Source organism: Peromyscus maniculatus, chromosome 2 (assembly GCF_049852395.1).
Source record: "Peromyscus maniculatus bairdii isolate BWxNUB_F1_BW_parent chromosome 2, HU_Pman_BW_mat_3.1, whole genome shotgun sequence".
Classification (NCBI taxonomy): domain Eukaryota; kingdom Metazoa; phylum Chordata; class Mammalia; order Rodentia; family Cricetidae; genus Peromyscus; species Peromyscus maniculatus.
Window position 1 is genome coordinate 107,110,436 of NC_134853.1, and position 18,229 is coordinate 107,128,664.

Below are 18,229 nucleotides of genomic sequence, written 5' to 3' on the forward strand. Positions count from 1 at the left end.
TGAGATGGAAGATTTAAAAAGAGAATGATCTCAAAAATTCTGAAATATATACTTGGAATTGTTATGTTCTGTGCAGTGTCCTGAATCTTTATGTAAGTTATATTAAATACTTCTAGGTCCATAAAATAGATAATCATTTTCTTTTTATAATTCATGAGCAACTGAATTTCATACAAACATTGTAAAACATTCAAATAAACAGTAATAAGTAAGCATATCCAAGTTGAGTCCTGGGTTGCCCCATAATGTCATCCTGCCTCTTTCATAGTAGAACACAGAGATTTTTAGGAGTATATAATATATAGATTTTTGGTAAAAGTAATGATGACCCAAGCTAAGAAGTAGACAATGAGATGAATATGTTGACAGTGTGCTGTGATACAGTATTGCAGCCTTCTTAATAATAAACACAGTATTTCTTTCTTTTCTTTTCTTTTTTTTTTTTTTTTTTTTTTTTGGTTTTTTTCGAGACATGGTTTCTCTGTGTAGCTTTGCGCCTTTTCCTGGAACTTGCTTTGTAGACCAGGCTGGCCTCGAACTCACAGAGATCCGCCTGCCTCTGCCTTCCGAGTGCTGGAATTAAAGGTGTGTGCCACCACCGCCCAGCGAGATGGCTCAACCATTAAAGGCTAGGCTCACAACCAAAAATATAAAATCAACACAGTATTTCTAGAGCAAGAACTAGAAGGCTCATGGTAGAACTGAGATTAACAACATGGTTCTGTTTCTTGCGGGTCAGAGTGAAAACTCAATCTTTGTTCAGTAAAAAGAACTCTACTATCCCACTCAAATACTTTACAGTATGACTTATTCCTTTGGGAAAATTTACATTAACAACCATTGGCTTCACAAGATGGTCTAAAAAAAGTTGCTGTCTTATGTATGCTTTTGAGACATGTGGACAAAGATTTGGAGTTATTCTACAGATGCAATTTTAGGATAAACCCTGCTTTTGACTAGTTTTCTTCAGGCTTTACCTGAAAGAGATTCAATATGTATAGATAGAAGTGGCAATAGAGAGATCAGTGGTCTGGAGTTGAAATCATTTAAATCTATCAGTTGAGGATAAGTTTGACAGAGGTTGAAAAAGAATATGCATAACTTTGTCCAAGAAGCTTCAGACTGATAGAAAGTAATGTCTGGAGAGGTGACCAGGTCTGTGGTCAAGCATAGACCTGATAGCAAAGGAGTTGCGGGAGACGTCCTTTCCTAGGGCTCTGAGACAGCAGGACACTTGGATCAGCATTGCTTCTCCTCACTTTCCCTTGTTGTCCTCTCTAGCCTTGACACGTAAAGACAACCAGCACACTTGGCTAACTTCAGATAATTGCTGACTTTTAAATGAGAGTTTTATTGTGTCAAAAATGTTGTTGAGTTACGAGCCAGATCTGGAATTTTGAACTCTTTAGATCAAAATGTCAACAAAATTATCCAGAGCTACATGTACGAGCAAGTGCTAGCCCTGACAGCAGAGTGGCTGCTTTGTGGTGGTTTATTGAACAGGCACATTCTACAAAGATCCACATTTTACCCGGACAGAAGACCAGCTGCTATCCTTTCTTCTCAACAAAGAACTCCTGTGTTTGAACAAAACTATGTACTGTATGCCCAGCAGCAGAAGAGAGTCTGAGCAGTGATGTCAAAGTATACCATGATGTCACCACAATTCACAAAGAATTACAGTTAATGCCATGTGAAGTGGGGCCAAGTTCAACACTTTCCCTCTTGGGTACTTCACAGTCTGAGAGACAGAAGCAAGGCCAAAGGTCAGGTCTTTGTATAATTTTGTTTCGCATTCTCCAGACACCCTAATTTTGGAAGCAGGGAAGAGAGAAGACAGCCTGTTAAAGAAAGGTCCCTGACCATCTGCAGAGAATGAGTTCTAGTGTCTGTAAGCACCAATGTCTATACTAGAGTCATTCTTAGGCTCTCTCCTGGAGACTACTAGATAAACAAATTTTACTAAAAACAATATGCAAAAGGAAAAAATCCAGATGTGTTTAGCAATAAATTTACACAAGAATGTAGCCCAAACCCTGAAATAAACAAGGAAGGAGAAATATAAATCTCATAGGGAACACCTGAGAGTTTGACTACATGCTAAAAATCAAACCTCCTCCTTCTCTTTTTTCCCTTTCAGAGTATTTATCCAACCATCAGATGGATAAGATTCCTGACCCCATGAAAGGCAGGGCAGGATAAGTCCTTTAAAATATTTGCAACCTGAAAGATTAATCACTCTTCTTGGTGTCTCATAACAATAGCCTTGGTGTTTTACTTTTCTTCATTTGCCATATAACATAAAAAGATAAGAACTTGGAGGCTAAGGTTATAGCTCAGTGTAGGTAAAAAATGCTTGCACCAGGGCCTGAGTTCAATTCCCAGCCACAACCTAAGAAGCTAGACATGGTGCAGAAACAGGAAGATCATTAGGGCCTGCTGGATAGTCAGTTAGTGAACTCTAGGTTTAGTAAGAGATCCTGTCTCCAAAATTAAAAAGGTAAAATAAGGTCAAGAAGGATTAAAGAAGACACCCAACATCCACCTCAAACCTCCACATGTATGTGCACACATGCAAATGCAGACACACATGTGGATATACATGAACACATGCAAAGTAAGAACCATAGAGCCAGTGTGGATGACTGGTGTTCTCTAGAATGTACAGTGAACATGCTACTGAGGAGTTTAGTATTCAGAGAACAGGATTTGGTCACACACACACACACACACACACACACACACACACACACACACACACACAAAGCCTGCAATGAGAATAAAAATTCATTCCTGTCCTCTAGAATTTAAACACAAAGGTTGTCAATGTCCCTTCTCTCTGAGGACGTAGGAGCACATACTGGAGGCAGAAGGAAGAGGACAGCCCACACAGGGAATGCAAGAGTACAGTGAGGGGCTACCTAAGTGGAAGTCCATGAGGAAGAGCCAAGAATCAAGTCTTCCAAAGGGAACACCTGCAGGATGAATCCCCAGATGCAAATTTCTGAGAAAGCAAGGCCACAGAGCCAAGAGACTGTGCCTAGGGAAAAATGGGAGAGGGCCTGCCCTTTGGAGAAATGCTCATTCTTACCCTAAGACAGTTGTGGAATAGAGAGTAATGGGCCCAGAGTCAGGGAAGCAAAGTGAGAAGTAGAGGCTGAACTCTCCGATTACAATGCTGTGTTAGGAGAGGATTCTTGCATTCTCTCTTTTCTTCTTTAGAATAAATGGGGTAGAGCTTAAATTGGGATGGCTACCTATTATAGTAGTTTGGGGCAAAGAGAGAAATTCTTTAAAAAATCACAATATATCCCTGCCATCTCTGTCACTGCTTATAAACTGAATTCACTCATTCATGCAATACTTATTGTGTGCCAACACTGTTCTCAGAGGACAGTAAGATAATTAGCTGTCTTTGTCCTTGTAGTGTTCATTCTGGAAAATAAAAAAGAAATACCACATTATATTGTATCAAATTAGTGCTGTGAAATAAAACAACAGAACAAGACCAAAGGACTTGGACTGGGATGAGATACAGTATCTAGTCAACTGAGGTCTTACTGAGACCATAGATGTTTTCTCTAGCACACATGTAAAGCGATAAGACCACTGTAAAAATGCCTGGTATAACTTGGTCTTCCTGTGGGACTCCTAGCAGTAAGAGCAGGGAGGTTTCTGACTTTCTTGCCTGCTTTTGGGACCCATTCCTCCTCCCAGATGCCTCATCCAACCTTGGTGGAGAAGGGGATACCTAGTCTCACTGTAGCTTGATGTACCATGGCTGGCTAATATCCTTGCGATGCCCACCTGTATCTGAAGAGAAACAGGAGAGGAGGAGTAGAATGGAGGGAGGTGTAGAGTAGGCGAGTTGGGGGTAGGACTGGGAAGAGGGGAAGGAAAGGAAGCTTTCATTAGGATGTAAAAATAAGAAAATATTTTTTTTTTAATTTTACGTATACACAAAGCCTGGAAAAGAGCATTCCAGTAAGATTCAACAACTGAGACCATCCTAAGAGAACACATTTTGTTCACTTGAAAAACTACCAGTAAAGTCAGTTAGAGAGAAAAGGAGTCAGAAAGGAAAATCTGATGAACAAGGATCTTGTGAGTCCTTGTAAGGGTGTTGGGTGAATGCATGGGAAGACAATTAGTCTTATAATTGAGTGGCAAGCTCTAGAAAAAAAGAGTACCATGGATAGGGAGGATTCTTCTGGAAAAATTTTGTTTTCAGTAAAAAGAGTTAATATTTTCATGTAAATTTCTATTGTCTAGTGATATATTGGGATGTGGGAGAACTGCACCTTATCCCAACTGGGTCAACCAACTATCAGCATCTACTAATGTGTGTGGCCATCTCCTGGATCCTGGATACCTTAGAGCTGCAGTGTTGTTTTAGGCAACAAGGTGTGACTGACAGAGCCATGAACATCCTCCTTCCTACTGTCTCTTATGATTCTAACCTCCAAGACACAATATGCCGTAACATGGAGGGACCAACCCCTAGTGGTATTTAATGTTGCTCTTCCTGCACTTCCCATCTGACAATACCATGCCCTAGGAATGTGGTCCCTTTCAGAAGGATCTCAGAATCTTCTTTTTTGTTTTTAATATGGATGTGACTTTAGTTAGTCTTCAGGATTATTGGAGGAATTAACTGAGAAGACATATAATTACCTAAGTGTAGGGAATATTCGGAAAATACTAGTTCATTCTACCTCAGTCTTCCTTTTTGTCTTTGCCCTTTTGACCTTTAGTTTTCATGATCTTACTTCCTTTCTGCTCTTACCTGTTTCTGGAAAATAGTCACCCTTGACAGAAGTTATGCCTATAGTCCATCTGATTTCTCCATAGCACCATAACAGCCATCATAATGCTTAGATTCACTCGATTTGGTTTAATTATATATAATCAATAGCTTCAAGTGTTACTCCTCCCAAGTGTATTTTCACAACAAATAAAGGACTATATAAACAGTTTAAATACAAAGATGTCCTCTATTACTTTTTTTTCCTATGTGGACCCTGTGTTTTGGAAGTTTCCATCAATCATTACATGCGCTAAGTAATAATTTCTTTTCCAATTTTATGACTTGAAGACCAGAGTTTGCAATTAAGAAATACATACAGCAAAGATCAGCCTTCATCTTATTTGTATAATTGGGGTGACTGGTGTTTTGGTTGCCTTATATGGTTTTATTGCAGATAAACATATTTCTGTTAGAGTTTTGAAAATAGTAAACCTAGCTCACAGGCCACTGTGGGTGCCACGGTGAATTATGAGAGAAACTGTTTTCTCATTCTGGAAACTTTAATTAGAAATACCCCCCTCAAAAAAAAACATAAAGGAAGAACATTTGGCTCCCATGATAAACTGTAAGACATGGAGAAGTTGTTATTGTTGCTGCTGTTGGGGTAGGTGGGGAGTAAGGAGGTGGGGACCACAGGTTTAGATTGGGGGTGACACCTCATTCATTTCCCTCATGTGCTTTCAAGTCACAAATTGCACATGAAACCATCCATTCATCCATTCATGCGTGTATGTTGCTCTGGTTATGGTGATCCAGATGACAATATTCAACCTGGCCATTACCATTGCCATATAAATATTTTACAGGACACTTCTCTGTGGTTCATGGCATTCTACAAGACAGAATTTTGAAGTCGTTACTTTTCAGCCATTTGATCTTGAGGAAGTTAGCTCCTAAACCTCAGTGTTATAAGTTGTACTTGAAATCATTCAAATATAAAAAGAAGTAATACTTGTGGAAAGATAATATTTGTGGAGAATTGTCTGAGAGAGAGGCAGCCAATTCATTTTGCTGGCTCTGGAGTGGTAAATCGGTTTGGTCTTCTCATATGACAACCATAGTCTATTGGATTTGGCTCCTAGAGAATAATGGCTTAAAGCTTCTAGGGCCACGTAAAAGCTCAGTGGCAAAGAATGCTGCAATTTCTCAGCAATGTGTGCTATGGGTCTGGGCAGGAAAAGTAGATGCTCACGCACCATAGTTTCCCCTAGCCCCAAGTGCCCCAGTCCACCCTGGGATTAGGGCAGACAGTTTCAGTGCTTTGTAACTAGATGATTTGTTTAGGCATCTTAAAGGGCCTTGTATTCAATACTCTCTAACCGTTACACTTCATTAGAATTTCTTGGGAAAATATGCATCTGGGATCTGGGTCCTGTGAGGGTTCCCTGAATCTGTTTTACAGCCATTCATTACACAGACACTGGTTATATCTATTGAAAGGAGAACGTCACCTGTACATTTTGAAAAGCTCCAATGGGTTTCTTCCTTTTTACTGTTGTTCTTCTTTTTTCTATTCTGAAGAGCTAAAATACAGACACAGGGTTTGCTCCTACTTACCATGCAGCAAATCTGCACAAGTTTATAGTATGCACATTACATAGCTTCCCTCATGTCTGAATTTATTCTTCCTAACCTTGGTTTTTCTTTTGGTTTAATTTACCCATTTAAAGGCTTTTTTTATTATATTACATCAGAAATATGTACTATACATCTTATTGTAAAGATCTTAATCTTGAAGAATATGGTTGGATATTTTATACCTCCCCTACTTCTAAGCATAATTAGGAAATGAGGTGTAATATATGTAAGAGCATACTATGCCCCATATAATTTTGTCTGGATTAAATAATTCAGAGGCACTCTGATCAGATTTGCAGTTTAGTTTTCCATATTTGTCTTTCCCAGTGCTGAAAATAGAGGGATTTAACAGTATCTTACCTCATAGGTTGGATCAAGAAAAGCTTGACATCATTGGCTCAGTATTTGATGCTTGCAGTTGAGGTCTTTATGGGAAACTATTTGAAACAGGGCCAGCATGAACCCATCTAAGAATATTTATCTAGGGTATAGCATCTGCTTATGAATTACATTTATTTATGTTACAAAAATGACTGGTCTATTTAATTTGTTTTCTTCCGTAACTTCTAGTCAAGATGTTTTTATACAATACAGCATCTAGAGAATTCCAGTCTTGTGTTCCACCTTGCTATCAGCTCTAGAAAGTGAAGAAAGAAAGCCCTTTCAGCATGCACTGAAGGCCTGCTGCCTAAAAAACCTATAAAATGTGTTGAAAGTCAGTGAGCCAACTGGATTGCTGACTATGGTAGGTTGTTGAGGGAACCCCTTCCCTACTGCCTTTAGCAAGTCCTGAGAAATGAAGGAGCATTGGTAGTGTTGTGCCCATATTTTCTACTCATAAATAAAGGGGCTGCATATCTGCATGCATGAATGCATATGTAAGAAAGCATACAAAACATCATTCATTTAAAGTGTAAAAGCCAAACATGGTGATCTCTTAATTGCTTGTGAACATTCAAAAGATTATTATTAATACTAGTTGGTCTTGGGGCATTATTGGTGCTATTTTGCTTGTCTATACATTGCTTTTAGAATGTCTTATACTTCGTAGCACTCGAGATAAACATTTGGTGAACTTAGCTACACTGAGCAATCATTTTGGATGGGGATGAGGTTAGACCCCTGCTCCATCTGATATTTAGTACCAGAATATGAAGAAGCTACATAAGGCCAAAATAATCAGCTAGATGTTTCATTCCTTTCCAGAAGATTTCTTGAAGCTGCCAAAATAATGAGTGGTCATTATCTCACTCTAGTGTCTTGTCCAGAATGGGGTGGGTCTGGGAACTCAGTGGCCTGAACATATCCATCTGTGACATTTTACTAATAATGAGTGTAGGTGCACTTGGGAAATAGTCTCTAATAAACTCTAGCCCTTTACAGTAATTCCTGTTCATGTGTCAGGACAGAGGTTTAAAGGTGGCCTCCATCATTTGTTGGTATGTCCTTTTATTTTTTTTTCTGTACACACAGATACATATACATAGTCACAAACATACATACATGCACACATTTTGTGTGTGTGTGTGTGTGAGAGAGAGAGAGAGACAGAGACAGAGAAAGACAGAGACAGAGACAGAGACAGAGACAGAGACAGAGACAGAAAAATAGCAATGATTGTCATCAATGATTTCCATTCTGGCAAAGAGGGGAAAACTAAGTTTGCCTATCTGTAACCTGAATTGAAATTGCAAATCAGCCAGCCATTGTAATTGGAATGTAGTGTTTCATTGCTTCCTCGGCACTCACTATGCCTCTCAAATGTCAGATAGCATGCTAAGCAGCAGAAACTCAAAGATACACAATACTATTTCCATTTATCAGAATGAAAGTATTGGGTTCTCTTCCAGAGCCTATGACTGAGCCAGTCAAGGGGTTTGGCCCAGTCAACAAAGCCAGCAATGAATTCCACCTTGTAGAGTGGGCTTTAAATCCAAGCAGAAAGTGGTTGGTTACTCCCATCACATCTCTGCCACTATTGTACCAGTGAGCACATCTTGGTACCCTTACACTAGAAACTGGTCACTATTGTAGCTTGCAGTGTTCACACCTGGGAAAGACTGCTTGAGATTTTCTCCCCCAGTAGTATATATAGGATCTTTTAGCACTATGAAACAATGGGCATGAAACTTCCTGGTCAATACCAACTGAATTTGTCCATGTTTTATGACTCAGGCATGTGGTGTCTTCAGCAACAGGAACTTAACATTATGTTCCACAGGATAGCCAAGAACAATGGCAATGGGCTCTAGTGATTAAAGCTGTGGGACCCCACTGACCAACAGCTCACAAATAGGTAGCCCATACTTGATACTGGACTTTTTGTTTATATGGTGTCTGGGAAGTTTATGCTCCCAAGGGGGTAAAAAAACAGATCTCAAACTAGTCACAGTGTGGTATATGTTCATCGTTCAAGCTCCATACCAGTTCTGTTACCATTTAAGTTGGGCGTCTATAATAGAAATTCCAAAAAATAATAATGGTTTAAACTAATAGGGATATGTTCTCTCAGAAAAAAAGCTGCCGGGTGGTGGTGGTGGTGGCGGCGGCGGCGGCGGCAGCGGTGGCGCACACCTTTAGTCCCAGCACTTGGGAGGCAGAGCCAGGTGGATCTCTGTGAGTTCTAGGCCAGCCTTGTCTACAGAGCGAGATCCAGGACAGGCACCAAAAACTACATGGAGAAACCATGTCTGAAAAAAAAAGAAAAAGAAAAAAAAAGAATCTAAGATATAACCAGTCCCTAGCTTCTATAGTACAGAAGCTAGGCTCTGTCCTCTGTGCTGTTCCATCCCTAGCACGTATCTTTCATTCTCAAGGTTGTCTCATTTTTCAAGATGGTTACAGGAGCCAACAAGAGGCAAGGCAGGCAGAGGGTAGTAAGGGACCTTCAAGCCAAGTTAGATTCTTTAGTCTTCCCAGGACACATTATATTTCCATTTGTATTTCAATAATTACAATTTAGATGTATGGCCAAGAAGAAATGCTTTCTTTTAACTTAAAATATTACCATCCCAATAAAGTTAGAGCTGTATTACTGGGAAAACATGTAACCATCTATAACAGGTGTAACCCATAGTCTCTATTATCTATAAAGAAAAGGCTGAGGAAGCATGGAACTAGTTTCTAGAAAAGACTTTCTTTGCACCAAGGATATTTAATTTAGAATTTGGGGGTTCAGTAAAAGTCCTCCAAGTAAAGGATTGATCAGGAGGGTTCAATACAGAAGGTATAAAATGCTCAAAGGCACAGAAAGTTCTGGCTTTATGCTTATTGGTTTAGCCCCTTTCTACATTCCTAGTTACTTTCTTTTCTATTAGTAACAGATCTGAAAATGATAGTTTAAATTTTAATTAATCTAATTGTCATTCATAATCAACAGATTAACACATGTCAGGAATGATCATCCTGATATGATTGCAAACAATTTTCTACTTGGACCAAAATAGGAACATTTTATCTGATGATAAAGTGTTTCACATTTTCAAAATAATTGAGTTAGAATATTTTGGCATCTTAATAAGGGAATTGATACAGAGGAAAAGTAAAAAAAAAAATCATGTCAGGGAAATATTTGTGTTTAAAGCATTGAAATTAAGCAATGCCCTGTTAGAACAGACTTGCTTCATATCATAGGGTCTACAAACCCACCCTGAGAGCACTGAGTTGGGCTCTGGCCACGTTACTCATAAAGTATGTCACCTCCTATTTAGCCATTCCTCATATGATTGTCACTTTGGATCTAAGAAAGCTAAACTGTTCTTTTCTTAACATGGTTTTGGAGCCATAAGAAGTCTTTAGAATTATGGAAGGACTTTTGATGATCACCTCCTCTGGTTCCATTAGAGACATCAGAGTCCTTTACAATTTTCCAAGAGAAACTTAAATCTTTTGAGAAACCTGAAAGTTCTATAAATTAAGAAGTAGATCCAGTTAAGTTTGAGATGCCTAAGAACACAAATTCTCACTCCACTACGCACCTTGTCCTTCTACATAGCTGAGGATCTTGTCAACTTAAACCTGTCTTTCTTCAGTCCTAAAACACAGAGCAGAAAAAGAGACCATGATCCTTGAGTGCCATGCATTCTCAAGTGCATCAGTTTCACTAAAGAATCCAGTTTTGTGACCCTTTCCTCCTGCCTCTGGGGTTTTCTTATTTCTAAGTAGCCGGTGTCTAATGTCTCATTTCTAAGGAACATGGTGTAAACATAACAGCCACGTCTACCCCTGCAGTTTTTGCTCCAGCTCTCCATCCCTTTCTAAGCTGAGAAGATTCTTCCTCAATCAGATCTTCTCTGTTTCTCTCACCAAAGTCACTGGGTTTTATCCTCTCAAGATACTTTATATCTATATTTGGAGTTTTTTTTCATGATTATTCTCTTTCTTTTATGGCTCCTGATGATTTGGATATTATCTTCCTCCCAGCTAGACTGGAAGTCTCCTGCAGATGGCCCCATACATGCTTAACTGTAGCACTGAACTCTGCTCCTCATATAGCACCTGACCCTTAGCAGATCCTCAAAAAAAAAAAATGTTATTTAAATGGTTAAGTGATATTTTTGAAGTAGGTACTTCTGCAATTTCCATTTCACACTGTCCTCAAAATACAAATGTGAGTATACACATGATCCATTCATGTGGAGGCCCATTTACAGAGAAGAATTTTGAAAATAACTCTACTACAGTTCCACAGAAACCTATCAAAGAAATCCTAATGACTAATGATAAGCCTTTTGAAATGTCACTCCATTTCTTTATTTCATCAAACACAATAATTGAAATCATTTGGTAGCATGACAAGGCTTTGGCATTAGTTCAATACGGAATTCCAGGATACACAACCTGGTATGGTATGGTATAGTTTTTGTTTGTTTGTTTGTTTGTTTGTTTGTTTACTCTTTGGGGGTCCACCACCCAGCTCCCAAATAAACACAGGAAGACTTATGCTTACTTTTGAATGCCTGGCCTCAACTTGGCTTATTTTTATCCAGTTTCCAATTTCTCTTTCACTATATTTTGCCTCTGGGCTTTTTACCTTTTTTATTCTATATATCTTTCTTTCCTTCTTACTCCATGTAGCTGGGTGGCTGACCCCTGGCATTCTCCTCTCCTCTCTTTCTCGCTCCTCTTTCCTCTTCTCTCCCTAGATTTCTCCTATTTATTCTCTCTGCCCACCAGCCCCACCTATTTCTCTCTCCTGCCTAGCTATTGCTATTCATCTCTTTATTAGACCAATCAAGTGTTTTAGGCAGGCAAAGTAACAAAGCCTTACAGAGTTAAACAAATGCAACTTAAAAGAATGCAACACATCTGTGCATCATTAAACAAATATTCCACAATATATGAATGTAACACATCTTAAACTAATATTCCACAACAGTATGGATCCAGCTTGTTTCTCTAACTTAAACATAGGAAAGAAAATATTAAAGATAGAATGAAGCTTGCCTGCCTGCCTGATAAAGGTATGGTTTCATTAAAGCCTGATGTGGACCAACTATGAATATTTTGCTGAATGTATTTAGAACATAGACACTCATTAGCCAAGTGCCCTAGGCAAAACACCCAATTTCAATTATAAAATAGGGAAATCTTGCATGATCATTTTGAAAGTTAATGAGATGTTTGTTTTTGCTTTATACAGGAAAGAGCCAGGCAGAGCCATCCCTCCTCTACATACACATCACAGACACACATACACACACACACACACACACACACACACACACACACACACACACCTGTATTAGTCTGTATTAGTGTTACTGGAAATGTTACTGGAAAAACCTAATATCACAGCATTAAAGGAATGTTAACTCACAGTTGAAGTACTCTTCCAATTTCTTAAAATACAGTAATGAACCTAATGTGCAAAAACCTTACATGGTTTGTGTTCTAAGTAGCCTTCAGCACTTGGAGATTGTTGATGGAATTTTTCCACTTGCAGTTATTTCACATCTGTATATTTTGTAATTTGAGAGAGATATCATTATTTGACACTGAGAGTTACTTTTGCACTAAGGTTTTAGAACATCAGTAGTTTAGGATCTACTTTTACTTTCTCCCCATCCTTCCCAGTCCCCATTCTCTGTCTTCTATAATCTTTCACTTATATACTTGAACTATAAAGACATCTGTATCCATACTATGTATTTCCCCCTTAGCCTGGTTCATACTCTACTAACTCAGTCCCTTTAAAATGAAGTACATCTTACATCTCTCAGAGATGAGAGGTAGCCATTAGCCTTGCCGTAGATCCCTGCATTGGGAGGTGCCTTGTTGAATTATACATTTCTCTTTCTCATTAGATTGTTGGCTGTGATCATCAGCTGGGAAGTACCGTCAAGGAGGATAACTGTGGGGTCTGCAACGGAGATGGGTCCACCTGCCGGCTGGTCCGAGGGCAGTATAAATCCCAGCTCTCTGCAACTAAATGTAAGACACTACAGAGATGGGCAATTTTGTACTTGTTGACTTGTTATTCAACCCTCACCTAGCTGTGGCTCCTCTCTGCAACTGGTGAATAAAACATCTATCAAAGTCGAGAAGAAATTTGGAGGGAATATGTTCCTGCTTTGTGGATTCACGTGGAACAAGTCAGATGGTCAGTTGTTACCTGAAGGAGGAACCTTTTCTTTCTGAGGCACAATGGGAAAGAACATTAGAGACAGCCAAGCTTTTCTGCTCAATGGGAATACTGACTACATCCTAGCTCCTGTCTGATATGTAGTCTGAGATACCTGGTAAAAGTATCACTGAAAAAGTGGAAAAATAAGAATAAATTCACCCCTACTACTGTGAAGTCACATGGCCCTTATTTACAAGATGGCCTGAGGTCAGTGTTGGCAATAGGTTCTTTCAGAATTAATATTAGGCCAAAGTTTAGTGAAGCCATTTAATGATCTTGGTGTTCTGATCTCTTTATATCAGCAAACAATGTGTGCTTATTATACATGTATGTTATACCCAGACTGGTGACCTCCAAAAGACCAGCACGGAGACTGAATCCCATATGTAAAAGCAAAGAGCCTTTATTTCAAGCTTGGAGCTTGGACTCTCTGTCTGATGCAGTGGTAAGAGCAGAGAACCCCAAGCCTAGACAGGGTAGTGTTTTTATCATAGCAGAGATTGGGGTGAGGGGGTTTCTAGGGTTCAGGACCCTGATTGGATGACATTTGTCTAGGGGTATCTGTAAAAGGAAAATAGGTGTGTGCTAGGCTCAGGGACATCTGATGATCTTACCTAATCTTATCTAATGGTTGGAATGTTTGGGATGTCAGGTACTTCCCCTTAGATGCTGGTTCATCCCTGAGTGGATTGCTGGGTGGTGTTAGCTTATAGCTTTTCCTGGATCCAGTGTTGCCTGTCAGTAAACCTATGATAGCAGCTGGCCCTGGGCCCCTAAGCCTGTTTCGCCCCCACACCCCACCCCAACCCCACCAACATTGGGCGCCAGGTGTGTCCATATATCCACAGGAGTCTACTCAAGGTGTAAAAGGAATTTATTATAAATTCGGGAAATACATTCATGAAATACAGAATAGGAAAGCTGAGGTACAGTTCAACACTGTTCTGCCACTAAGATGGTCCACACCATCCAGCCCACAAGCAAGAGAAGATCATAGACAGAACAGCTATCCGCTACACATATATGTGCTTTGAACTCCACGCTATCACCTCATGTCTTTATAGGAACCTCGTTAACAAGGTAGTCTTAATTTTCACATTATAAAGGACATGACTAAGACCTTCCCAGATGGAATGACTTTCTCAGGTCACATAAAGAGCTAATATTTGAGCCCAGCGTCTGATCCCAGTACCTGAACACCCATTCCTCTACTGCCCCATCATGCTACTAACTCTGGGGTTAAATATTTATAAAACAGATAGATGGATCAACTCAGAAGACCAAGGGTACCTGCCTGATTGAGTCTTGTGAGAATAGAAGGCATAAATATCTAAACCATGGAGCCGTGTGTCCATGTGAATTTTATAATACTTTCCTCTGTGAGGACCACTTCACAGAAAGAATCGTGCCCTTTATACTCAAGGGCATGGGTTTCTAGAGCCATTTTGACCCTGGCCTAATGTTTCATTATCTACAACCCTTCAATATATTGTTTTCCAATATCTATTTTCATATGTCTCTGCAGCCTGGGAAATGAGAATAAATTTTTTAGTGTGGTTTTGTTATCTTTACTTGTTGACTAGTTAGAGGAAAACAGTTGACATGTGACAGGTTTATGGTTTTAAATGGACCTGCAGGTCAAGAGGAAAGGCAGATGGAGTTATTTTGGAAAGCACTGTAGAACTACTCCTTGAAGCCATGAAATGGCACCTTGCCAAAAGGGAGGAGCCTCTTGGGAAGAGAGGCAGGAAGAATGACCAGGGATGTTTAAGCACATGAAGAATTGTAGATGCCCACTTTGGAAGCTCACTCACTTTCACTACCCTGGAGGTAGGAAAGAAATGCGATTCTCTAAAAAAACTAAACTTCTAAGAACTCTGACAGCTAAAATGAAGGATGGGGTGATTTAGACATTGATATAGCACACCCACGCAAGAGTTTTCTTTGCTCATATGTGTTGGTCATAAATGTTGGTAGCTGTTTTTTATATCACTAAGAATTAAGGAAGTCAGACAATGGAAACCAGAAATAGGCAGAGGCAACATTCTTTTGTAACCTCTGAAATTTGGGTGGAATAGTTTTATGAAAAGAAAAATTCACTTAAAGGGCCAATCTTAACAGAATTTTCTAGGGAGTAATGAAGAATTAAAATCTTTCTAATTATTTGTTACATAATTGAATTGGTGCCGGTTATCCAGGAATGCAGGAATTGCCATTAAGCACCAAATGGTTGGTAGGCATGCATGTAGCAGCTGCTCTCTGGTGACTCCTGAAAGCCTGTTTTAGTAGAGGTCTTCCTATATCATCCTCCTGCCTCTATGTTCCTGTTCCCATAGTGGAGGCAGAACAGTGTTCCTACGGGTATTCTTCTTACCCTCCTACTGGGGGCCACTCACTGACTCCCAGGCTCTGAGTCACTGCCGTATAGGAAGAGAAGCTCTGAAAGAATGAAGTGAGGCAAGTTGAGAGTCATATGTCATCCCCAGTTCTGCAAACATGTACCTCAGTGAAAGGGACTCTATTCAAGACCGACAGTGGGTAAATTATATAATACACAACCTGACGATTATACCTAATGACAAAATGCAATTGATTCGTTTACCTTAACCCTGATGATGCCTCATGACAAAATGATTTATATCAATAAAGCCCAGCATGTGCATGCCCCCTCACCACAATCTGTAGCAGATGCTGAAACAAGCTGCCTCACTTAGATTTTCTCCACCCCAGAAGAATCCCCTGCCCTGTATTTACAGACTTCAAGGCAGCCCACAGGCAAGGGTGATTAGCTGCTCAACAGGCAGTCTGCTGGCCAGGTGAGCATGCCCCACCCCTGAGGCTCTGGAGGAGTGCTGCCAGGTCTCTCCCCAAGTCTTGCCAAAAGGAGCCATAAGCCAGCCACATGCTCACTTCCAACTCCTAGCACTAGGATTTCCCACACTGAACTCATTTTCTTTCTAAATTTATATCCAAGGGTTTTTTTTTTTCTTATGTTATCAAAACTCATGGGAACAAAGGGAAAAGAAAAAAGTGGAGAAAGACCATTGCAGAAAGTGCCAGGATAAAAGAGGAAAATGGGAGTAACTTATCAAATGCTTGCTGGTGAATGAAAAGGAAGCCACCATTTTATCAGAAGACGTTCTAATTGCCCACTCCTTTTTCTTAGGAAAAGACTTCAGTGATAACAGTCAATCCCTCTTTTGTACTCAATTATTGACCTCCTCAGACCAATCAGAAAAAAAATAATTAGCCAACTTTAGCTTACTTTTGATTCTTAAAATGCAAAGGCTCATTTCTCTCACAAGCCTTATTGACATGTGTGGTAGTATATGTCTTCTTAGACCCTTAGACCAGATCCAGCCTGTTTGCCATGAATTTGCATCCAGCCTACAGAACTTTCTAATGTAGCTGCAGGTTTTGAAACCACCAGGACATCCTCAAGCTCTCTCACCACACTCCTTGAGTGGCAAGGATCAAATAAGCTAATTTATATCAAGAAGGAATGAAGCTCCTAATTCTCAGAAATGTGCCTCTCAGACTGTAACTCATGCTGACTTACAATGGCTGCGGGTCAGCATATTCCTGGACCTTCAGTCTGGCTCAAAATTTTGAGGTGAAATATGTTTATAATAAAACACAGGGCCTCCTGAGTATAAAATATAGAAGAATTTTCTAAAGAAAAGTGGTAACAAAACATTTACGTAGTATATGACTACTTCAGGTTGTACTCATAATCCCTTCAAAGATGTCTATTACTCATGCAACAGCAGGCATTTAGGAGACACAGGCTATGCACTGATGACCTGTTCCCAGCAGTGGAAGAACAGTAAAGAACAAAGCAGGCAAAAATCTATTTCTCCATGAGGCTTACATACTAGTATGAGGAACCCTTAGACAAACAGATGAATAAATAAAATGTGTGTGTGCCATTGGGTACTAGGAGAGATGGGAAACATTAATCAGGGAAGGGGAAGAATGTAGGACATGGATGAGCTGCCAGCCAAAGGCTGGAGAAGTTGCAATTTTTAATAGGTTAGTAAGAAAAGGACTTACTGATAAGAAACTTGATACTTGATAGAGGTGAAAGGAGGTCATAATATTGACAAAAGTCAATTATTTGGCATCACAACAAAGAAGAGAATTCCAAACAGAAAGAAGGACAAATACAATGGTCCCCAAGTATGTACTCTGGTGACAAATTCCATGAGGGACAGCAAAGAGTTTCAAAAAGGCTACAGAAACGATGAAGGCAGGAAGGCAGTGGGGTGAAGAATGTCATGGGTAGTGTGGAAAGTTTTAAAGTAGTTTGAATCTTAGTCTGAATGAGATAAGGAGCCATAGGGGATTTGGAACAGAATGGCTTGACGGGAGCAGAGCATAGAGATGGGATGACTATGGAAGAAAGAGATGGAGTCTGGAGGCTATGGCAGGAAGCCAGGCCGGAGGTAATGATGGCTTGGAGCAGTAGCTGTGGATAGGACAAGAAAGGTCCAGTTCTAGGTCTACTGTATTTCTAAGGATCTAGGACACCATTGACTGAGATGTGTTCCATTATTCCATGTGCCACAAAAAGAAGAAAGACGCTGTCCTTTAAACTAAGATTAGGACACAACTTTCTGATCACTCTGGGTTTTCACTTCATCCTTCATTTTAGAAAAATTTGTTTTACATTTAAACATGTTTAATCATATACTTTTGTATACATGAAAAAAATAAAATGCAACTGAAGTCAACTGATAAGTAAAACTAAAACAAAACTTTTTTCTCGGAACTGAGCTCTTTATATATATATATATATTTCTTTGGGAATTTTTAAGAATTTTTGAGAGCTTCATTTATGAGTATTGTATTTCCATTATTTCTACTCCACCAACTCTCCCCTCCAACTCCTCCTATGTCAAATTTATGACCTCTTCTTCTTTGATTATTACCGTTTTACACAGACACACACACACACACAATCTTCTGAGTCCACTTGTTCCACTTACTGCTCATACGTATGTGCATTTAGGGCTGACCACTTAAGACTGGATAACTCTACTAGCCAGTTTCTGTGTCAACTTGACATACACAGCTAGAGTAATTTCGGAAGATGGGAGAACCTCAATTCAATTTAATTTCTTGCTTCTGCACTATCAGGATGCCTTGTTGGCCTTGGTTGTAGTGCTTTTACAGTAGGTCCCCAAATCAGGAACGTGATCTTTTTTATTCTTTTTAAA

General features: G+C 39.6%; 1 protein-coding gene across 5 annotated transcripts in view; it reads left to right on the top strand.

The window, feature by feature from the left end:
* Adamtsl1 (ADAMTS like 1) overlaps positions 1-18,229 on the top strand; it is a 933,106-nt gene that overhangs the window by 682,712 nt on the left and 232,165 nt on the right. For all 5 annotated transcript variants that reach the window (XM_076564473.1, XM_076564474.1, XM_076564475.1 and 2 more), the window contains one exon: positions 12,691-12,817. In XM_076564473.1, the coding sequence (XP_076420588.1) occupies positions 12,691-12,817 (127 nt within the window). The remainder of the gene's footprint in view (positions 1-12,690; positions 12,818-18,229) is intronic.